At 34.9% G+C, this 24,782-nt stretch overlaps 1 protein-coding gene across 1 annotated transcript in view; it reads right to left on the bottom strand.

The window, feature by feature from the left end:
• Nucleotides 1–4,281: 4,281 nt before the first annotated feature.
• The window catches only part of LOC136043051 (palmitoyltransferase ZDHHC14-like), a 53,801-nt gene continuing 33,300 nt past the window's right edge, over nucleotides 4,282–24,782 (bottom strand). The window contains exons 5-6 of the mRNA XM_065727956.1: nucleotides 21,116–21,253; nucleotides 4,282–4,496 (exon numbers count right to left, since the gene is read on the bottom strand). Of these exons, the coding sequence (XP_065584028.1) occupies nucleotides 4,297–4,496; nucleotides 21,116–21,253 (338 nt within the window). The 3' untranslated portion in view covers nucleotides 4,282–4,296. The remainder of the gene's footprint in view (nucleotides 4,497–21,115; nucleotides 21,254–24,782) is intronic.

Genomic DNA, 24,782 nt, shown 5'->3' with positions numbered 1-24,782 from the left:
AGAAAGAAAGAGAAAGAAAAAGAGAAAGAGAGAGAGAGATGTACAAACATTTGTTGACGGTTGCATGTTACTAATCATAACATAAATTGTACCCCCCCCCCAACAAAATAACACAATCTTAAAACATCTGCGATAAATTAAACAGTTCGTGGTAACGAACTGTAGTAAGGGGTGACCCGGCTCAATAGCAAACGAAACTCTAAAAAGTGGAATTTTGATGCTAAAAGATACATCAAAAGAATCGGAATTTCATGCTGATTCTAAATAAATAAATTTCATCAAATTTAGTCTTTGTCATCAAAAGTTACGAGCCTGAGAAAATTTGCCTTATTTTGGAAAATAGGCGGAAACGCCCCCTAAAAGTCATAGAATCTTAACGAAAATCATACCATCGCTTTTGGCGTGTCAGAGAACCCTATAGCAAACATTTCAAGCTCCTTCTTCTTCTTCTTATGTTAATGAGTTCTGTGGATCAGTATAATGTCCTATCTATAAAAATGTGGAATTTCGTATTTTTTGCCAGAAGACAAATCACGGGTGCGTGTTTATTTTTTTTTTTTTTTCCCCAGGGATCATCGTATCGACCAATTGGTCCTAGAATGTCGCAAGAGGGCTCATTCTAACGGAAATGAAAAGTTCTAGTGCCCTTTTTAAGTGACCGAAAAATTGGAGGGCACTTAGGCCCCCTCCCACGCTCATTTTTTTCTCAAAGTCAACGGATCAAAATTTTGAGATAGCCATTTTGTTCCGAATAGTCGAAAACTATAATAACTATGTTTTTAGGAATGACTTACTCCCCCACAATCCCTGGGGATTGTGGGGGATCCTACGTGGGAGGATCTTTCCTTGGAGAAATATGTCATGGGGGAAGAAAAATTCAATGAAAAGGGCGCAGGATTTTCTATCATTATACAATGAAAAAACAAACATGAAAAAGTTTTTTCAATTGAAAGTAAGGAGTAGCATTGAAACTTAACACGAACAGAGATTATTACGCATATGAGGGGTTTTAAAAATACTTTAGCATAAAGAGCGAGGTATTTAGGAGGAGATAAATACCTCGCTCTTTATGCTAAAGTATTTTTAGTAATTTCAACTATTTGTTCTACGGCCTTTCTGATTCAGGGGTCATTCTTACAGAACGGGACAAAACTTACGATTTAGTGTAAAGAGCGAAGTATTAACGAGGGTACAAACCCCTTCGTATACACAATAAAAATATAAGAATAAAAAATTTGTTACCTAAGTTAATTCTTAAGTTACGTATATTTTTTACCAATAAAAACGTTCGTTAAAAATTAAAAGTTCAAGTTGCCTTTTTAAGTAACCGAAAAATTGGAGGGCAACTAGGCCTCCTTCCCATCCCCTTATTTGTCAAAATCGTCTGATCAAAACTAAGAGAAAGCCATTTAGCCAAAAAAAGAATTAATATACAATTTCATTTTAATAATTTATGTGCGAAGAGCCAAAATCAAACATGCATTAGTTCAAAAACGTTCAGAAATAAAAAAAAAACTAGTTTTTTTTAACTGAAAGTAAGGAGCGACATTAAAACTTAAAACGAACAGAAATTACTCCGCATATGAAATGGGTTGTCCCCTCCGCAATCCCTCGTTCTTTACGCTAAAGTTTGACTCTTTGCCACAATTCTACTTTTAAAACAATTCAAAGTTTTAGCGTAAAGAGCGAAGGATTGCGGAGGGGCAACCAATTTCATATACGGAGTAATTTCTGTTCGTTTTAAGTTTTAATGTTGCTCCTTACTTTCAGTAAAAAAAAAGTTTTTTATTTATTTAATATTTATTTAAAACATGACTAACTACCTCACAAAAGGGGAAAATAATAGGGCATATGAATTATTACGTATAATCAAACTTTTTTTTCAGTTTTTGTGTAGGCATTTTTAAACAGTGATACTTTTAAACTGATTATTTCGAAGTCTGAATAGTAATTTTACAAGTTGTACCAAGGCAATACAGGGTCTCCAGAAATGAAAAAAAAAAAAACAAAAAAAAAAAAAACAAAAAACAAGAAACAGGAGCAAATTCCAAGAAGAACATACAACGGGAAAAATTTAAAGAAACAAATACATAAACAATCGTAAGCACAGTCTTGCTACTATTCAACAAGAATGCAGAAAATTTAGACAATTCCTTTATTTGTGACCAAACAAAAAAGTTTTTTCTTGTTTTTAAAAACTTCTTCAGTAGAAAAAAATAAAACATTCCGTTTGGGACTTATAAGCCCTATATCTTTAAACTTGTCAGTTTTTTTTGCTCGATATAAGGGTGCTCAGTTCCGTTTTTATCAATATTATATTTATTTTTGCTTTATCAAGATATTCAAGATATTGTGTTCTTTCCGTCAGAAAAAAAAAATTGTTTTCTAAACCAGTCTTCACGTTCCAAAAACACTCCGAATATAACAATTCCTTACTTTCAACTACTAAGAAAACAGATTTCCAACTTGTAATTTATCACGATTTATCCTCCCTTAGAAAGTTTGGTATAAATAAAAACCAGCAGCGCTGTTTGAAGAAGATTGATAGCCCTAATTTTCACCTTCTTTCCGAAATACAAATAAAGCCCGTGGATATGGCTAGTAAATAGGGTAAAAAGAAACACTTAAGACAGGCATATTTTATTCAAATAAACGAGGCAAATTAGATTTCGTTTACCAAATCACTTGAGAAATAAAGAAAACAAAGGAGGACAGAACAAGCCGAGCGTCGGTCTTCTTAAAGTATGCAACTCTTATCCGCAAGTCACCGCATGACGATTAATAAAAGTAAAACGCCAAAATTTAAAATCTACAATAAATAGGACAAATATAAAAGAATTCCATCAAAAATAAAATTCACAGCGTAGAAAAAAACTCATTTGTTATTTTTCTTTACTTCTTAATTCTTACCTAAATAGTCTTATTCGTACACGAATGTGATCGAACGCCATGATCAGGTCTTTTTCGTAATTCTGGGGACAAAATCAAACTGATGACATTTTGAGGTAAATATAAAAATAAAACGAAAAAAGAAGAAAAAATACACCGAACTACCGCTTGAAATATATAAAAAAAAAGCGTAAACGTAATTATTTTCACTTTCGAAAAAGGCCAACAAAGAGATTTTCAGTTTAGACGGAGCCAGAATCTACAAGAGCTGGCTGACCTTAGTTGAAGTATCGATAACATTTTTAAAAAGCTACCTATTGCAAACAGCGCCTTACCACGACATAAAATAAAAGATGATACTATTCAAGTATTCCCCACCTATTCTTTATTCAACAAATGTACATTTTTTTTCGAAAAGAGAATATAAAGTAGAAAGAAAAGGAAAGGCTCAAAACTGCATTGTAAGACCGGATTTCGGTCTTATATTCCGGATCTTCGCCAATTATATAAGCTCATCCTCTCTTTAAACTAGATACAAGATATTTCTTAAGAAGCGTAATTTTCCAAACAAAAAATTGCAAAAAGTGAGAGAAAAAAGCTACAAACTTGAAGACAATTAAGTTTCGTCAGGTATAATTTTAGTGAAGTAATCTGTCATAATAACTAACGAAGTCATTCACGTCGCATTCAATTGCCTCATTTCAGATTACTTCAAAAGAAGGTGTGTGGCTCTTCTATTCAAATAATTCCGTTAACCTCCTGTAAAAAAAAAAAAAAAAAAAAAAAAAAAAAAAAAAAAAAAAAAAAAAAAAAAAAAAAAAACGGTAGTGTAGCCGACATATTTGGGAAGCGAATGACCTGTTTTTATTGGTGATTTTTTTATTATATGAATATTTCTAAACAGCTTATCGACTATTTTACATTCTGACGACATTTTTTTTGTTGGATCTATTGATGCTTTGATAACTGTAAAGACAGTGTGTATCTCCTGTAACAAGACGTTGCTAATCAGAAAAATAAACGTCAGGGTACTTTCCCTTTCTCATTAGAATTTTTAAAACATTCTTGGTGAACAATTGCTGGTCACAGGCAAAATACAGAAAGAGTATAAAGAAACGTCAGTAGAAAATCAATCCTCAGTTCGAAAAGAAGGGAGAAACGATAGTGGTTGCAGCCCTTTCAGTGGGAATTTTAATTTTGAGGAGCAAACCAAAAACGGAAAAAATAAAATTTTGGGTTACAAGATGCAAGAATGACACATCTTTTTACTGCTATATACTACTTTGGGAATATACGCTGGTATTAACAAGATTTAAGCCTCAATAAACTTATAGAGTGAAACATTTTTTTTAATTCTATTTCCGGATTCCACTATTCTTTAGAAAGTTTCGACAAGATGGTATTACTTCATCTTTTAAATGATAAAATATGTGAGAAATACGAACTTACATCTTCATTAGTAGTTTGACTGGACATAATTAAACATGTATGATAGCAGGCAAGGCACAACACACTCCAAACACTGAAGAAGCATATCACAGCAACTGTTAGTGTAGTTGGCGAGTCTCTGATAGCATCTATTAGGTCTTTTGATTCACCAATGGTTACTGAAAAAGAACACATACAAAGAAAAGGAAATTCAAGAAATTCAATCACGCTAAAAAAGAGTACCACCATCAAGCCTAAAACTTTGTATTTTACATCATACAACGTAAACTTTCACACCTGATTTTCAAAGAAAATTGCTTAAAAGAGAAAAATGTTTAAAAGAGAAATGATATATCAAACCACCACGCATGCCCACAAGGAAAGAAAATCTTCTGCCCCACCCCAATTAAATATCTCTAATTTACCCGTAAAATACTAAGTTTTCCGAATACTGCATCTTTTCCACATTTTTTTTTTTCGAGTTTACCCTACCCATAAGAATAAATCCGAAAGCACGTGCCTTTAAGAGGCACTAATACTCTTCAGTCATCCAAAGAACAATCTTGATTGTTTAACTAGCAATATACCGTAATAAACTTAAATCTCACACCCTTCCACCAGCCCCACGAAGACCAGAGAAAAAACAACTAAAATTCTTTCAAAAGAAATGCTAGGACAGTGCAGGCATGCTAAACACATATTTTGATAACTAAACCTTTCGTCTTTAAAGAATCTCAACTTTTTTCCACATTTTCAAACTTCAAAAAATTTTGATTTCCAGAATTTTTACAACTAGTCCCTTCATACTGAAGGAACCAGTATTCTTTTTCGAAATTCTGCATTTCTTCGACATAATTTCACAAGTTGACGACACACATATTTCACGTTTAAAGAGATTTGATAAATTTGACATTTTTACACTCCAAAGAATAACTTTCAGAATTCGACAACTAAGACCTTTGTTATTCACGAGTCACTGCCTTTTTTACAATTCCACATTTCTTCGACCTATTTTCAAAATTTGACAACACAGTCTTCACATTTCAAGACTCTCAGCAAATTTCAAATTTTCAGACTACTAAAACCTTTGATTTCTAAATGTGATAATACTAGACCTTTCATATAGGTTACATATAACTAGCCCTTTCGTAATTCAAAAATCTTAACTGTTTTTCTTAATTTCAGAGTTTTAAGGCGGCTATTTCTTGAATTGTGAGGAAAAAAAAAACAATTTCTATTGCAAAAATCTCAACTTTCTTAAGAATTTTGGAGTTCTAACACTTTTAATTATTATATTTTTGGAACTTTTTCCCTATGAAGAAATTCATTTTTTTTAACGATTTGAGATTCCTAAGACTTGATTTGTTTAATTTCAGGCTTCACATGTCAAGAAATTCCTTTTTTTTTTCACATTCTTAAGGGATTTAAATTCTTAGAATTGAAGATTTTTTTTTTCAATTCTTAGAGGTTACTTTGAAAGTCCTCAAAAACACAAAAAATTTAGTCTGTTATGTATGAAATTAGGGAGGAATTGATATAAACCTTGGAAGTATTTATGGAAAACTTGCATCCAATCCACCAAATTCAGCTCAAGTTAGCCAAAACTTCATAAAACACCATAATTTATCGCAGTAGGCCAATATGGTGAAATTCAAAAATTCTCGAGTCAATGAGGGAGACTCATAAACGAAAAATTCAGCGAAACTAAGCATACACATATGAAAACAGATTATGACGAAAATCAAGGCTATCGACTCAATGTAACAAAATTTAACCCTCTCGAATCAACAAGGGAGATCCATCAACGGGAAAGTCAAAATACACATATGAAAAACCATTATGACAAAATCCAAGCCATTCGAGCCAATGCAGGAAACTCAACAACAGAAAACACAGCATATATATCTAACGAAATTTAGCCCTCTCGAGTCAATACAAGAGACTCATCAACGGTAGAGTCAACATATATACCTGAAAACTCAATATGAAGAAATTCAAGTGCCTCAAGGCCACACTGGAATCTAAACAACAGAATTCACCAAATGTGAAACGTAGCATACATATATGAAAATATCGTACATCCAGCAAATTATCACACCACATATCTTAAGCTAGTCAAAAAATACAGTCAGAAATTAACGTTCTACAAATCCATTAAAGAAAACTAAAATGGCAAAAACTACGGGAACAAAAACTATAAACGGTGAAAAACTAAAGGGAAAAGTGAAAAAGCAAAACTTGTGAAATAAAATTGAAAATGGCAAAAACTACCGAAAAAAAAAACAACAAATGGTGAAAACTTGAGGAGAAAATGAAAAATGAAAAAAAAAAAAAAAACAAAATTACGTGAATAGTATTTGAAAATAGTAAAAAGTTGTGTACGAAAATCCAAATTTTTAACTCATTCTTATCAATTGGAACTGGGAACTTATGTTTGTTCGTTTGTCAACTGTGTGAGCTATTTTCTGATCGCTCCAAACCGTTCAATTGCGTCCACATTCTACCATTATATTCACTGCCGTTGACAGTGCAATAGAACCATATCAAAATTCAGAATCGAAAAGCTTGGAAGAATAAAAAGGGTACCATCATAACCTCCAAGATTGAGAATGGTAAACCTTAGGTTCACAAGCCCTCTTGTTGTATAATATCCCTCTCACGTCGCTTAATATTTTTCATAAATTGTCTACTACCTAACAGAACTTTTAGGTTACCGCAACTTCATAGAGGACTAAGGCCTCATATGAATGCTAATTTGTACCTTTATGCATTTTTTTAATTAGTTTTATTTTGAGATTGTGTTTACTAACTCATAACACATTTATAACAAATTTTTACCGCTTCCAAACGTCTAATCAATTTAAAACTTTTCAATATATGCACTTCCGATGACAGTGCAATAATACACATCAAATTCCCCCGCCCCGTAAATTTTTGATACGTACAAGATTATTAGATGACATCACATTATAGCTTAAAAGAATAATAAATGTTTTGAATGTTCCTTTTGTATATCATGTTGACTGGAAAAGGATAGAATCCATCTACTAGAACCAGAATGTTCTTTTTCCAGCAAAAAGAAACAATGGAACCATTGAGAGAAGACCACTTCTATTAAACCCTGTTGGCCCTGTTTCAGTGACTAAAACGCAAGGATGCGTAGTCTCTCATGTGGCTGTTTATATAAGTAAGGAACCTTTTGCACAAGGTCAAGCTTATGTTTTATTCAGTATATTGCGATCTTTACGATTGCAAATTGAAGAAGTGGAGTGTAAAAAGCTTAAAGGAAAGATATCGATTGCAATATGTTGTTTGCAATTAGAAGAAGTTTGTACAACCTTTATTAAAAAATTCAACTTGGATTTAGGCAACATCAAAGAACTAAAGACTTTGAATGAACCCTGTTAATGATCCCTCTAAACCACTGAACCGGAAATTATCTGTGACCCGGAATTAGTTGTTTAATTCCGTATAAATTTAGTTTGTTTTGATTGTAATATTTTAGTTTATCTGCTAGCGATAATCACTGACGTCTGTGGTCAATCAAAATATCAAGAATTCTTGTATCTGTTTTACACTGTCTAATAAAAGAACTTATTCGTACTGTAACTTCAAATTATTCGTCCCATAGTTTAGCTCAAAAATTTTAAGATGGTAAGGTTTTACCACCTGTGTCTATTCTAAAGACATTCCATGATACTGAGGCACCTGTATACTGCTTGTATAATAAAATCGGAAAACAAAAAGGAAGAAATAATTCACAAACGAGTTAGAAATAGTAATTAACTTGTTAACTCTTGAACTCGTTTCGTTCGTTAATTCTTTAGTTACCATGTCTAACTCATTAGCGAGCTAATTTAACCACAGAACCGTTGAAAGAAGACAACTTTCACTAACTCTCTGTGGGGCATGCTCAGTGCATAAAATTTAAGGATCTAAATACAAGTTATCTATTTGGGGAAGGACTGTTTTACAAAAGGTCAAGTATATGTCACAGTGAGCAGATTGCGACCTTTAGAAAGATATCCAATTGCAGAATTGGACCGTGACAAGCTTACAGAAAGACACCTTGCGACGAGGATGAAATAAAAACGAGTTAATTGTAACAACGGAAGCAAGTTAACATGACATAGTCTCATTAATTAACAACTTTTTGTTGCATCTCCGTTGCAGGGTATCTTCTCTCTAAGCTTGTCATAATCCAGTTGTTCAATTCACAATCATGTTTACAGCAATAGCTGCCACCTAGTAAAGATCGAACCGAGTAAAAGAGTAATCAAAAACTAAAAAACCTTAATGAGAAAAAATCCACCTTTATTAAGGTTGAGATTAACCTTAGATTAAGGTACAATGTTACTTTGAAACCCAAATTTATGGGATTTCAATAAATAGCTTGAATACTCCCCAAAAATGGTATCGGGTCGAAATAAAAGTACACCATTAGCATCGCCATTATCGAAAACCGTATAAAAGAAACTTAAATCGCCTTGCTTGAACAAGAAAGAAAATCATTTTTGCATAGGTAGCCCTGGTGTGCCCTTTTTACCATTAAAGAACCTACAATGGCAACAGCCGAGGAAGCTGCTCAAAGAGTCTTTGCCAAAAAACTTGCTGCTGATAGAGAAAGTAAGAAAAGAAAGCGTGCCGATGAATCACAAGAACAGCAAGAAAACAGGCTTGCGGCTAAAGAACGCAAAACCGCGCAGTTAGATGAAAATCCACCTGGACAGCGAGAGTCAAAACATATCAAAACTGAAAATGATAGCGATGATGATTGGGTTTGGGATTTTGACTTGCATAAGGTCATCAATGCCTACCAGATTTAAGTTAAAAAAACAAAGGTTCGGCAATATGTACTTCATAGTGACGCTGAAAAATAAAGAAGAAAAAGAAAACTGAAAAAAGAAAAAAGTTAAAAAACTAAAAAATACTAAAAAGAAAAAACACTCAAAGAGAAATTACAGACCGGGACACAAATGACGACCGAGACAGAGGGAATATAAATGACGACCGAGACACAGGGACACAACTACAACGGGGACGCCGGCGGCACAGGCGGGATATATAAATGACGACCGGGACACCGGGAATATAAATGACGACCGGGACACTCAAAGAGAAATTACAAATTTGGGACACCGGGACACAAATGACGACCGGGACACAGGGAATGTAAATGACGACCGGGACACATCATTAGAATAATGAGGTATAGATCTGAATACGGATTGTTTTTCCCATGGACAATTAAATGTTGCATGTTCAAGAGTCAGTAAACCTGACAATCTATTTATATGCACAGACAATGGGACAGCGAAGAATGTTGTATATTCGCATGTTTTATGTAGTTAAAAACATATATTTATATCTATCTCTATTCACAGGTGGGACACAAGGACACAACTACAATGGCGCGTAACTAATATGGCGCGTAACGACTTACGCGCACGGGGGGCTTGGGGAGGCGCAAAGCGCCCCACCAACTAGGTGTTGGGGTGACGCGAAGCGCCACCTCAACAGCTAGTTAAAAATATAAATAAAAAAAATATATCAATATAAAATACATTCAAAATATGTAAATATAGAAATACCAAAAATAGAACAATACGTCATATTAGAGTTATTCCACTGCTTGACTCCCTTTGGTTGCAATTTTATATTTTTCAATTGTTGTCCCTTAATTATCAACATTTTGATCTTTGACGTAATTTTGTCTTTTATTTTTTTTTCCCAAGGTTTTCACCATTTTTAATTTTTGTCCCAAAGTTTTTAAATGCATTTTTTTTAAAACTAAATTCTTCACCATTTTCCTTTTGTTCACAGTAGTTCCAAAACAAAATTCAAAACACAGAAGTGTTTTGAATTTTGTTCAAATATTTTTTGCGATGATAGGCTTTAGTTATTTTGTCTCGAGTTACTTTCTGGTTTAATGGGTTTTGACTACGTTAAGGTATGTGTGGTGTAAAAAAAATTGTGATGTATATGGTGTTTCCACATATATACGTTGAGTTTTACCCACTGACTCAAGAGGATTGAAATTCGCCATGTTGATTGGAGAGGAATCAATTTCACCATAATGAGTGTGTATGAGGCATGTAAGCTGACTTTACCATTGATGAGTCTCCTGTATTGACTTGAGAGGGTTGAATTTCAGTCGTAGTAAGTTTTCATGTTTATGTTAGGTTTCCTATTTCTTATCTTTTCCTTATTGGCTCGAGAGAGTTTTCAGGTGTGTATGTTGACTTTCCCGCTGATAAATCTCCTTTGATAGCTGAGAGGGGTTAATTTTCCCCATATTGAGTGGAGTCTTGAATTTCGCAGAATGAGTTTGGCGTATAAACTATAGAGATTTTGAATTCCGCCATATCGACTTTCTTCAATTTATTATGTTGTTTTATGATTTCTTGTCTATGTTCTGGTGGATTGAACGCAAGTTCATTCTTTATTCATTCTTTACTAGGTTGCAGCTTTCGCTTCGACCATGACTTTTCCAAGATTTTTATAATTATTTCGTAGTGTCGTATATGACATATTGAATTAGATGTATGTTTTGAATGTATGTAAGTTTTTCAGATTAAAAAAAAGTAACGTTCAAGCCCTTACTAGGAAGAAATACAAGTTTAAAACGAGTGCCCCCATCATTTTTTATTATTATTTAAGTCTTCTATTATTTTGCAAATAGCATACTGTGTTCGCGTGTTTTTGCACATTTTTTTTAAACAGAAAACCACAAAACACACAATTCTAAAAATTAGAGAAAAATAATCTCTTGAAGACTGAAGACTTGGAGTAAGCCGGAAACAAAAATTCCTTGAAGTTTAATATTGGTGGAAACAACACGAATAAAAGAGTTATGCTCCAGAAATTGGACGACTGAAAGTCTTAGAGTGCCAAAATTCTTCAGAAAGCTCAGATTCGTGAAATGGAAAGGATATTGTTTCTCAAGATCAGAGCGATAGCAGTATTAGAACTCTGAAACCAGAGAGCCTTGGAATCTGAAAGGCGCAATCTATCACAATCTGAAAATTAGAAGCCTTAGAAGTGTGAAAATTTGAAATTGATTTAGATTCTTCAACTGTGAAGATTTTGTGTGCCCAATATGCGAAATTAATTTGAAGAACTGTGGAATTTCGAAAGAAAGTAATGATTCTTGTTTTCATTTGTTATAAAACTAATGATTCATTAGTTATAAAACTAATGATTCATTGGTTATAAAATCATCAGTTAAAAAGGATTAGTTATAAAAATCTGAAAATTAAGTCTTGAAAGAGCTAAAGTGTTAAATTTGTAAAGACTTTATTTGTTCAAACTGTGAAATTAAGTCGAATAAAAATCAGAAAAAGGTCATGTTCATTAATTCTGAAAGATTTTAGTCAAATTATACAATTTCATTCCAAGAATTATAGAGAATAGGATAAGAGTTGAGATTATCGATGGAGTCAAAAATCTGTGCGTTATTCGAATACAGAAATTACAAGTTCTGGAAGTTTAAAAATACAGAATTTTAATTTTTTAAAATTAGTCTTCAAATTATGAAAATTAGGTCCAACAATTATGGAGTTTGGAAAAACATTTGGAATTCATGAGAGTGTGAATGCATTATTTATTTATTTATTATTACGAATAGTGGTAAGCATTAATGCTTGTCGCAAAAACACAAAAACACAAAATCATAATACTAATCTAAAGTAAATTGGCAACGACAAATTAAACAGCAAAAACTTCTAAATAAAACGACACTACACAACAAAAGCGTCTAAATAAAAAGGCGTATTTACTAATGCACTCTTAAAATTTCGAACACTCTCTGCTTTGACAACCTCCAAAGGCAAACCATTCCATGGTCCGGCAACTCTACTAACAAAAGATAATTGACCAATTTTTTTCAGTGGTTTTGGGGGATATAATTCATAATCATGCTGACGAGTAGAGTGATAATGGCTAAATTTAAAAAATAAATTTGGATCAACATCAATCACTCCTTTAATTATACGAAACACATTTACAAGGTCATTGCGACGTCTACGAAACTTCAACGACGGGAGTTGAAGCCTAGAAAGTCTCTGCGGATAAGACAGGCGCTGAAGGTATGGGACCAATCTAGTGGCCCTTCTCTGAACCTTTTCTATCCTATGCTCATCCGTTAGACTTAATGGAAACCAAACAGAAGTATTACACTCAAGAAGAGGGCGGACCATTGATTTGTATAGTAGTAAGAAATTACGAAGGTTGAACCTACTAAAGCTTCTCCTTATAGACGATAAACAATAATTCGCATTCTTTACAATTTCCGAAACATGCTTATCAAATTTCAATTGGGTATCAAAGTAAACACCAAGGTCACGCACTATTTCGTTAGAAGGGATTTGTATGCCAGACAGCTGGTAAGTATGCACAGGTGGGAGTTTACGAGCATAGTGTAGAACAACACACTTAGAAGGGTTTATAAACATGGAATTAGATTCGCACCAATAAGTTAGAGAGTCAAGATCCTCCTGTAAAAGTTGCCCATCGTTTTGGTCTCGTACTGGTAGATAAAGTTTTACATCATCCGCGAACATCTTGACAGTTGAATGCTGAACAGAGGAAGGGAGATCATTAATAAATAAACAAAATAAAATTGGACCCAGGCAGCTACCCTGGGGGACTCCGCTTAACACATCAATTGAGGATGACATAGCTTCACCAATAACAACCTGCTGAGTTCGTCCATTTAGATAATCAGCAATAAATGCAATTGTTTTTTTTACCCAATTTATAAGCTGCACATTTTTTAAGAAGGGTGGGTATTGAGACTTTGCCGAATGCCTTCGAGAAGTCGATGTAAATGCAGTCAAAGGGTATAGCTAAATCGGCAAAACGTTGAAAATCCAAAGTAACCTCAAGAAGCTGAGTATTACAAGACCTATTTTTTCGGAAACCATGCTGAGCAGGATTCCAAAGATGATTTCCGTCAAAATACTTTTGAACGCGTGAAACAATCAACTTTTCCATCACTCGGCAAAAAATAGACGTGATTGAAATTGGCCGATAGTTTTTAAAATCTGACCTGGAGCCACTTTTGTGAAGCGGCTTTACCAAGGCCTTCTTCCACCCTGACGGACACAGTACATGCGCCAAATATAAGTTAAATATATAGGTAAGTGGTTCTGCAATTTCATGAGCAATTTGTCTTATCATTATGTTCGGGAAACCGTCTATATCCGGCCCTTTAGACGTATCCAATTTTATAAGAATAGTATAAACTTCAGTCAATGAGAAACCTGAATCGTCAAATGGAACAAGAATGTCCGGCGACGCAATCGACTCTACTTGAGATGCAAAATTAGCTTCATTTGAATGAATTGGCTGTGTTTTAACAAAAACTGAAGAAAAAATTTGATTAAAAATAAGAGCCTTCTCAGAATCACTATCAATCTTTTGGTGTGTATCCTGATGTGTGAACGTAGATGAAGATGGTGCAAGGTTAGGCTTATTCCTATTTGCATATTTCCAAAATATTTTAGGTGATGCAGTGCTTGAGTGAATAATACGCGACTCAAGCTCTTCACGATTAGCCCTAAGAAGCCGAGTGACCTTGTTTCTCGCTAGTGAATACGCATGCCATTCACCTGAATCCTCTTGCAACTGAGTATCCAAATGCCCTTGTCTGACTACTTTACTATGTCGTGACTCAATATAAGACCGCCAAAGACTATTTTTTTCACGTATTGCTTGGAGTATGTGTCTCGGAAGTTTAGGATTATTTCTGCGACCGGAAAAATTCCTCACCAAAGGAACAAATTTATCCCTATATTCCCTCAACACCTTTGTTACAAAATCAAACGCGGTGTCCGGAGAAACATGATTATTTTTTAGTTCATACATGATATTAATAGACGAAATAAATTGTCGCATTGATTCATAATCGGCTTTAGCATAATCATGCCGATAAAACTCAAAACCTCTCTGTTGAGCATCAATATTCATGTAAATATCTAACATAACATGATCACTTTTACCTAAAGGCGGACGGAAATCTACACTCAAAATATCATCGATTGACTTGGTAATAACCAGATCTAAAATCGATGGAATAGCATCATTCCTGGCTCGAGTTGGCCTAACAATATGTTGGTATAAGTACAGATCATCCAATCTATCTAAAAATTGCTGCTCATACGATGAAGTGTACAAACTCGTACTATGCGCACTCCAATCTATCAAAGGTAAATTGAAGTCACCTAGAATAAGGAACTTTGATCTACGACCAACAAGACGAGAAATACACGCTAGAATATTGGCATTATTAACTGGAATCGATAGATTCACAGTAGGACTACGATAAAAAGCTGCAATACACATGTAAGTACTATGATAAGGCAATTTAACATCAACCAAAAGACACTCCGACACTGAGTCTACTAACGAATCAACAACCACAGAAAACTTAATAGAACAATGAATATAAATACAAATGCCTCTTTTAGCTGAATTATTAGATACTAAATTATATTGTGGTAGCGGCTGAAAATAAATAGACGGGTCACTGAAATGTTTTGGTAAAACTTCGGTAACAACAACTAAATGCGGTTTACGTTGCTTTATTAGCTCACTAAACTCTTCCCATTTAGATGACAGGCAGTCTGCATTTGTATATGTAACCAAAAATTTATCACTCAGACACTTCAACTTTTTTAGGGAGTCACTCTTCGATGCTCGCGTAGCTATTTGGGGTTTCACGAAAAGAGTTATTATTCACGAGGGTTAGTCCGTTTTTGCTACGTTTTATTTTCCAGTTAGTTTCGCCAGCGTCCAATTTCGATTTCAGCTCCTGTTTCAGGGCATCATACTTCTTTTTTTCCAACAGTTCAATCGTAGTACGATCATGAGAGACTTTGAACAAGGGGTATGTAGCTTTGATACTAGCAGTCTCGGACATCAGAAAGAAACAAGCTGTATCACGTTCTACCGGTGTCTTAAACATCAACTTCATAGGCCTGATTTTACCAGGCGTATGTTTACCAAGTCTAACTGAGTAGCTACATTTCGCAGGGCAAAGTACAAGTAGCTTGTCGTTGAAAAATTTGCAATCGGTCTCGTTTTGTTGTCTACGAGATGACAAAGTAGCGTCTTCAGCTAAACCAAGCACGATCAGGTTTTTTTGTTTTTCCACAATATCTGACACATAAAATGAACTTAAGTTCGAGCTACTGACACTGATTTCCTCGTCCTTTTTCACAAATTTTTCAGTTAGGCTTTTTTCCAAGCTCTGACACTTCACTCCTATTAGGTTCTCGGTAAAATACTGGACGTCAGAAAGTGTGCACTTATTTTTCAGGTCATTCTCGATTTCAGCTACTTTCCGTTGGATAGGCTCTAATAAAGCGCAAAACTTATCCTCATCGCCTTAAATGACGTTTGAATTTCACCCCTCAAAATATCTTTAATTTCTGCAGATGTCAGCCCTTGGTTGATCGTGTTTTTCTTTTGTTTACATACGGGGCAGAACCAAAGTGACCCGAGCCTCCGAGTCATTTTTGTGACTAAGTTGTATTCCGGCTCTGTCATTTCCAAGCATACGACGCATACCCAGGATTCGCATGAGTCGCAAAGCAATGCAAAATCGTCTTCTTGCAATTTGGAGTCACAACCTTTGCACTCATCAACACCTTTTTTGGGCGAATGTCTTGGTCTTTTTTGGGCAACTGTGTTAGGCGATCCTTTATTTTTCTCCATAACTCTATCGTTCTAATAGTGACAACAGTGCCCGCGCGCTAATTTTGAAACCAAGCGTACACGTGGGCTAATTAAAACAAGGCCAAACAAAATAGTCCTTAAATAACAAGATTGACCATAAAAATGCGAGTTAGGATAATACACCACTCTATAGGGTCACTTATTAGCAAAACAGGTAAGCAGATTGATACTTATTTCCTCTGATTTTTGAAGATTTTTGGATTACACTTAGATAAGACAAGAAAACAGCGTTTATGTAATAAAAAAATAAAATAATGACTATTAGGGGCATGAAAATGTGAAATGCTTTAGAATTTTCGAAAGGTGAATGTTTTTTGAGTTGTCAAAGTATGAAAATTAATCTTAGGAACTTTAAAAAAAACAGACTGAAATTTGAAGGCTTTGAATTGTCAAATTATGAAAATTTAATTCTATAAATTGCGGAATTTTGAAAAAGTTAATATTCTTGAAAGTTTGAAGGCTCATAAGCAATAAGTAGAACAAATACAATCTGGATTGTTCTTATGGTACTTGGTATTAACCAAGTGACATATAAAAATCGCAAATTCTGTCGGTCTGTCGGTCCCGGTTTTGCTACTTTAGGCACTTCCAGGTAAGCTAGGACGATGAAATTTGGTAGGCGTATCAGGGACCGGACCAGATTAACTTAGAAATAGTCGTTTTCCCGATTTGACCATCTGGGGGGGGAGGGAGTTGGGGGCCCGTTAATTCGGAAGGAATAGAAAGAAGAAAGTATTTTTAACTTACGAACGGTTGATCAGATCTTAATGAAATTTGATGTTTGGAAGGATACCGTGTCTCAGAGCTGTTATTTTAAATCCCGACTGGATCTGATGACACTGGGGAGGGGGAAAACCTAAAATCTTGGAAAACACTTAAGAGTGGAGGGATCGGGATGAAATTAGGTGGAAAAAATAAGCACAAGTCCTAGATACATGATTGACATAACCGAAACGGATCCACTCTCTTTGGGGTAGTTGGGGGGGGGGGGGGTTAATTCTGAAAAATTAGAAAAAATGACGTATTTTTAACTTACGAAGGAGTGATCGAATCTTCTTGAAACTTCATATTTAGAAGGACCTCGTAACTCAGATCTTTTATTTTAAATCTCAACCGGATCCAGCGTTACTGGGGGGGGGCAGTTGGGGGGACGGGAAATCTTAGAAAATGCTTAAAGCGGAGAGATCAGGATGAAACTGGATGGGAAGAATAAAAAGCTGTCTAAGATACGTGACTGACATAACCGGACCGGATCAGCTCTCTTTGGTGGAGTTTGGGGGGGGGGTAATTCGGAAAAATGAGGCATTTGTAACTTACGAACGGGTGACCAGATCTTAATGAAATTTGATATTTAGAAGGATCTTGTGCTTTAAAGCTCTAATTTGAAATCCCAACCAGATCCTGTGACATTGAGGGGAGTTGGACGAGGAAACCGGAATTCTTGGAAAACGTGAAAATTGGGGTATTTTTATCTTACGAAGAGGTGATCAGATCTTAATAAAACTTGATATATATAAAAGGATCGTATGTCTCAGATGCTCCATTTTCGACTCGAATTGGATCAGGGGACATAGGGGGTTGGAGGAGGGAAACAGAAATCTTGGAAAACACTTCGGGATGAAACTTGATGGGAAGAATAAGCACAAGTTCTAGATACGCGATTGACATAATTGGAACGGATCCGTTCTCTTTGGAGGAGCTGGGGGCCGTTAATTTGGAAAAATTAGAAAAAATTAGGTATTTTTAACTTAAGAACGGGTGAGCGGATCTTAATGAAATTTTTTATTTAGAAGGAATTCATGTCTCAGAGCTCTTATTTCAAATCCCGACCAGATCTGTTGACACTGGCGGGAGTTGGAGAGGGAAATCTTGGAAAACGCTTAGAGTGGAGGGATATCGAGATGAAGCTTGGTGGATAGAATAAGCAAATGTCCTTGATACGTGATTGACGTAACCAAACTGGATTCGCTCTCTTTGGGGGAGTTGGGGGGAGGAGTTCAATGATTTGGCGAGTTTGGTGCTTCTGGACGTGCTAGGACGATGAAAATTGGTAGGCGTGTCAGGGAGCTGCACAAATTGACTTGATAGTCGTTTTCCCAGATTCGACCATCTTGGGGGCAAAGGGAGAGTAAAAATTTGAAAAAATGAGGTATTTATAACTTACGAGTGGGTGATCGGACCTTAATGAATTTTGATATTTAGAAGGACATCGTGACTCAGAGATCTTATTTTAAATCCTGACCGACATTAAGCCTCTGATTTTCCTTTTAAATCAATCTATTGATTCTTAGAATTTTGTTAGAGCTCATACCATATGAGCCCTTGGCTCTTAGCTCTTCTTGCCTCGTCACAAGTGCCATATGAGCTCTTAGCTCTTGTTTTGGACATATTTTAGTTTTAAAGATTGTATTTTAATGTGAGTTCTTTTATAGTCTTCGTTTTACTTTTTCATTCGTTTTGCTGAGAACGACCCTTGAATATAGGGTCAGAATATTCATTTAAGTTGCATTCCACTATCTTTTATAAAAAAAAAAAAAAAAATGTCCCTATTGTTCTGCTTGTTGTTTATGATGGAAAGGCTTTGTTATCTACGTCGCTATTTAAGTTGGAAGGTTGTTGAAGGTTCGAAACTTGTTGTCTTGAATATAAAATCAAGGCTTATAGAATTAAAAAAATTTAACTTTTCAAGATTCTTAAAATTTTAACACTTTAAGTTGTCAAACTATGAAAATTTGGCCCAAGAACTGTGGAATACGGAAAAGGGTTTGAGATTCTTCAAAGTGTGGAGGCATTATGTAATAAAAAGTTTTAGAGGTGTAAAAATATGAAACGTCTTGAAATTTTCGAAATGTAAATGGTTTTGAGTTGTCGAAGTGTGAAAATTAAGCCTAAAAGGTTTGTCATTATGAAAAGACGGAGATTCTTAAAATTTGAAGGCTCTGAATTGTCAAATTATGAAAATTTAATTCTAAGAATTGTGAAAATTAAATACAATTTGAGATTCTTAAAAGTACGCAGCCATTGTATTTTCTAAACATAAAGATTATCAGCCTTAGAAGTTTGAAAATCTGAAATTTGACAACATTCTTAAAATTTAAAGGCTTTGAGTTCTTGAAGTACAAAAACAATGTAAGAACTAAGGAGTAATGAAAAAGTTTAATATTCTTGAAAGTGTAACTGTATTATGTTGTCAAAATAAAAGAAAATTATAAGTTACAAGTGTTAAAATTTGAAACATCTTAAAATTTTCGAAAATGCAAGGGCTCTGAGCTATAAAAATATGGAAATTAAGTCTATTTAAAAAAACAAAAAACAAAAACAAACAGTTTCTTGAAAGTTGAAGGCTTTGTGTTATCAAATTATGAAAGTTAGGTCTAATAATTGTGTGAGTTAGAAAAAGGTGAGGTTTTCATAAGTTTGAAGGTGAATTTGGTGTAATATGACTGTTTTCTAGGTTCACCTCGGTTTGGTGGACTAATTTGTAGACTCGTTAGTGTTTCCAGATGTGTATACTATGTGTCCAATATTGCCTGTATTGGGGCTTTAGAAAGTTTATAGGGTGTTATCCCTACCTATGTTCATGGCAATTGCAGTTTATTTTAGGTTTGAATGGGTTAAGAATAGTTTTTTCTTTTTTTTTATTCTATAGTTCCAAAAGAAATATGTTGCATAATTTGCAATTACGCCAAACTGCAGTTTGAAAAATTGAAAACAAAAGTTCCAAAACAGTTTTCTAAAATGCGGAAGACTTTTTTCGCGGAAATTGCGGAAGAATTTTTTCGCTTAAATCTTACCAAATAAAATAACAATTCGTTACAAATTCATGGTTACAAAAAAAGGAGTTGACTGGTTAAACAGTAAAGTTAAAGAGTTAACAGGATTAGAAACGGTAAAAAAGAGATAAAGGTTTAAAAGAGTTAAAAGTGGGAGAAACCCCCTCCCTCCCCCTCTGTCAATGGCTTCAACGGGATCACTAAGCAATTTCTCCAAATCAAGGGGGAAAATATCTTATTTGGAACAGTCTTGGGAATAGAAGAGTTATGGAGATAAACAGTTAACTACTATAAAAGTTGATAAAGTTATCTCCTTGAATGCCATTTTAAATAAAAAACAGCTTGACATGAATAAACAGTTATGAAAATAAACACCTTGTGAAAAAAAAGAAGCAAATCTACTTAAATTTCCAATCAAATGAAAGATAGCTTGATAAGAGAAAATAAAACCATCATGCCTTAGTAAAAAAATTTGGTCTTGGAAAAGATAGAATGATCGGAAGATGGGAAATCCCCTCGTGGTCTAAAGCTAGTAAAGTACTGTGGTATAATCAAAACTTTTAAATTCTTTGAAATCTAAAAGTATGAATAAACTGTCAATCTGGTTAATCAGTTTCTGACCGATTAATTAACAACACACTAGGCACTTAGGTAATAGCTAAAACTGAGAAATATTCTTAACTGTTAATAACACACACCGACTTTAAAAGCGTTGGTACCTAGAGGTAATCCCTATATAAAAAAACAAATGATTGTTAAAGGAAAACATTTCACAGGAGGCATAAGAGCTAATCGATCTGCTATTAATTGATCAATGCCTTAGAAAGTTCTCGCAAAGGGCTAAGAATTCACTGAATAAACAAATTGCAAAAATACAGAAAAAATAAACAAATTTGATAAATATTGGCTTATATGAATAAAATAATGTTTACTTTCCAAAAATGTAAGAGTTTTTGAACGTTAGAATTTGTTATGCAAGAATTCGAGAGAAGATTTTGATTTATTAACAGAATTACAAGTAACATGAGTATAGCAAAAGAGAGCAGGGAGACGATAGGGGCAGAAAAGATAGGGAGGGGGAAGAAAGAGAAAGATATACCGAGAAAAAAAAAGAGGGAGAGAAAGGGAAAAGAGAGAGAGAGAGAGAGAGAGAGAGAGAGAGAGAGAGAGAGAGAGAGAGAGAGAGAGAGAGAGAGAGAGAGAGAGAGAGAGAGCGAGAGAGAGACCGAGGGAAAAGAGAGAGGAGCGACAAAGAGGATATAAATTAAAACATAAAAACAACTTACTTAACATCAAATGAGCTACACTACAGGAAAATATATAGATGCAATATACTGCAAGTGATACAATAAAAGAATAGAAAAATCGATAATTGCGCTTTCCAACGCAGTTTCCAACCCACGGACAATGGTGATCAAACCGATCTGAAACAATACAAGTTCATTAGTTGTATTCCCTAAAAGACGTTAATTTACTTCTGCAGCAACGATAGATGAAAAAATCTAATTGCTGGGCTAAAGAAAGACAAGAGAATAGAAACTCATTTCAAAACAACGGTTATAATGTTTCTTAAGAATAGTTATTAGTTTTTTGAGACAACAATAGAGCAAGATACAATCCAAAAAGAGAACGTGTAGATAGTTTCTATTTAATCATGAAAGATTTTTATTCAGAGTATCTATTCTTTTTGTGACAAATTAGCGGTAAGCAGAAACTTCATTACTGATGAGCCTGAAAAACTTGGCCATGGATTTCTGAGGTTTTCAACTAAAATATAGCACACTTAAATAAAAGCTGTCTTTCGGAAGTTAAAGAAAGACAAAATAAAACCAAATATGACATTGAAGAGAAATTCAGATTAGCTAAATTGTCTTTAGAATGTTAATTTCACAAAAAAGATATCATAAATACAGTCTTAACCTTTCTTTCATTATAACTCTAGGGAGTCAACCAGAACACATTTTTCTGTATAGCTCAATATTTGTTCTATGGTCTTCAAACGAGCACCCAAACCTTTGCTTAGATAACTAACCTAGAAAATATTTAACATATCTTCCTCAAACATTCAAAGAACCCATGTTTCAAAACCATAATTGACCATTAAGATAACCCTGACTCCCTACTTCCAAGAACTGTCATTCTATGCTTCCAAACCTTCCTGATTTGCGGAAAAACACCTCGAGCTTTGAACATTCTATTTTTAAAATCTTACACCGTACCCACCATTGTTACTAAAAACACTACCTTGTTAAGTGAAGCTATGTATTAGAATAATTTTCTATGGTCATAGTTGATTTTTCAGTTGGTTTTTGAACATTCTCAAGAAGTAGTAGGTGCTGTATATACTGTAAAACACATTTCCTGCCCTGAAATAAGTGATAACCTTGCGAAGAGAAGTCAGAATGAGATCAAAGCTGGGAAAAGTCAACTGACTGCAGCTAAACTCGCAAACAAAAAATTTATTTAATTTATAATTCATGAATTTGTTGATTAACCTGTAAGATTTAGTTAGGAGTGATGGACCTGGGGTTTGGTGACCTTTTTTGTTTGTTCAAGTAAATATAGCCTTCACTTTTATTAGATTCCCATTTTATGTTGAGAGGAGAGTGACCCAAGGTTTCACTATAGACATTCTCTTTGGTTTTATTCTTATGTTGTAACATCAGTGCTCGAAGTTTTTATAATGTGAGTTGTTCTTATTTACTTTTTTTCCTTCTCCGTGTGTTTAGTTGTCGTATTTTTTTTTGTGGGCACTATTTTTTAAAAACAATTTTATTTTTTTTTCATTCTTTTCGGGTTTTTCAGTTGAGAAAGGCTCCCAGACGTGGGCCGAAATAATCGGAATATCTTTTAATTACAGTGTTTATTTGTTTTTATTTTTTTTTCATTGCTTTGTTGAAATTAAAACCCGTTTTTCTTGCTTAATTTTTATGGCACTTGGTATTAACCAAGTGACATATAGCAATCGCAAATTCTGTCGGTCTGTCTGTCTGTCTGTCTCGGTTTTGCTAGTTTAGGCACTTCCAGATAAGCTAGGACGATGAAATTTGGCCGGCGTATCAGGGAGCAGACCAGATGAAATTATAAATAGTCGTTTCCCCAATTCGGAGTGGGGAGACTGTTAATTCGGAAAAATTAGAAAAAATGAGGTATTTTTAACTTATGAATGGGTGATCGGATCTTAATGAAATTGGATATTTAAAAGGACCTCGTGTCTTAGAGCTCTTCTTTTCAATCCCGGCCGTATCCGGTGAAATTGGAGGAGCTGGAGGGGGAAACCTAAAATCCTGGAAAACGCTTAAAGTGAAGGTATCGGGATGAAACTTGGTGGAAAAGCTAAGCACAAGTCCTAGATACGTAATTGACATAACCGGAACGGATCCGCTCTCTTTGGGAGAGTTGGGGGAGGGTTGATTCTAAAAAATGAGGTATTTTTAACTTACGAAGGAGTGATCGTGTCTTAATGAAATTTCATATTTAGAAGGACATCGTAACTCAGATCTCTTATTTCAAATCCCGACCGGACCCAGTGTCATTTGGGGGAGTTGGGTGGGACCGGAAATCTTGGAAAAGGCTTAGAGTGGAAAGACCAGGATGAAACATGGTGGGAAGAATGAGCAGAAGTCCAAGATACATGACTGACATAACCGGCCAGATCTGCTCTCTTTGGGGGAGTTTGGGTGGGGGGTAATTCGGAAAAATTAGGCATTTGTAACTTACGAACGGGTAATCAGATCTTGATGAAATTTGATATTTAGAAGGATCTTGTGCTTCAGAGCTCTCATTTTAAATTCCGACCAGATCCAGTGACATTGAGAGGCGTTTGAGGGGGAAACCGGAAATCTTGGAAAACGGGAAAAATGAGGTATCTTTATCTTACGAGTGGGTGATCGGATCTAAATTAAATTTGATATATATAAAAGGATCGATGTCTCAGGTGCTCCATTTTTAATTCGAATCGGATCCGGAGACATAGGGGGTTGAAGGGGGGAAACACAAATCTTGGAAAACGCTTAGAGTGGAGAGATCGGGATGAAACTTGATGGGAGGAATCAGCACAAGTTCTAGATACGTGAATGACATAATTGGAAGGTATCCGCTGTCTTTGGGGGAGTTGGGGGGGGGGGGATGTTAATTGAGAAAAATTAGAAAAATTGAGGTATTTTTAACTTAAGAACGGGTGACTAGATCTTAATGAAGTTTGATATTTAGAAGAAACTCACGTCTCAGAGCTCTTATTTTAAATCCCAACCAGATTTGGTGACATTGGGGGGGTTGGAGGGGGAACCGGAAATCTTGGAAAACGCTTAGATTGGAGAGATTGGTATGAAACTTGGTGGGTAGAATAAGCAAATGTTGTAGATACGTGATTGACGTAACCGGACTGGATCCGCTGTCTTTGGGGGAGTTAGGGGGTCCAGTTCTTTGGCGAGTTTGCTGCTTCTTGATGTGCTAGGACGATGAAAATTGGTAGGCGTTTCAGGGACCTTCAGAAATTGACTTGATAAAGCTGTTTTTCCCGATTCGACAATCTGGGGGGGGGGCTGAAAGGAGAGGAAAAATTAGAAAAAATAAGGTATTTTTAACTTACGAGTGGGTGATCGGATCTTAATGAATTTTGATGTTTAGAAGGACCTTGTGTCTCAGAGCCCTTATTTTAAATCCCAACCGGCATTAAGCCTCTGATTTTCCTTTTAAATCAATCATTAATTCTTAGGATTTTCCTAGAGCTCATGCCATATGAGCTCTTGGCTCTTCCGACCTCGTCACAAGTACCATATGAGCTTTTAGCTCTTGTTGTAAAATACAACTAATAAGTAAGCATCTAAAATGATTCTACTAGGCAGATAAGGTTAATAATAATTAATACCTAATTGTCATATTTAAAAATCAGACGTATTTTTTTCGTTTCCTATTTATAAATCCTATTTATGATGCTAATCTATTTTGGAA

The sequence above is a fragment of the Artemia franciscana genome, unplaced genomic scaffold (genome assembly GCF_032884065.1).
Source record: "Artemia franciscana unplaced genomic scaffold, ASM3288406v1 Scaffold_289, whole genome shotgun sequence".
Lineage (NCBI taxonomy): Eukaryota > Metazoa > Arthropoda > Branchiopoda > Anostraca > Artemiidae > Artemia > Artemia franciscana.
This window is presented reverse-complemented; position numbering and strand designations above follow the sequence as displayed.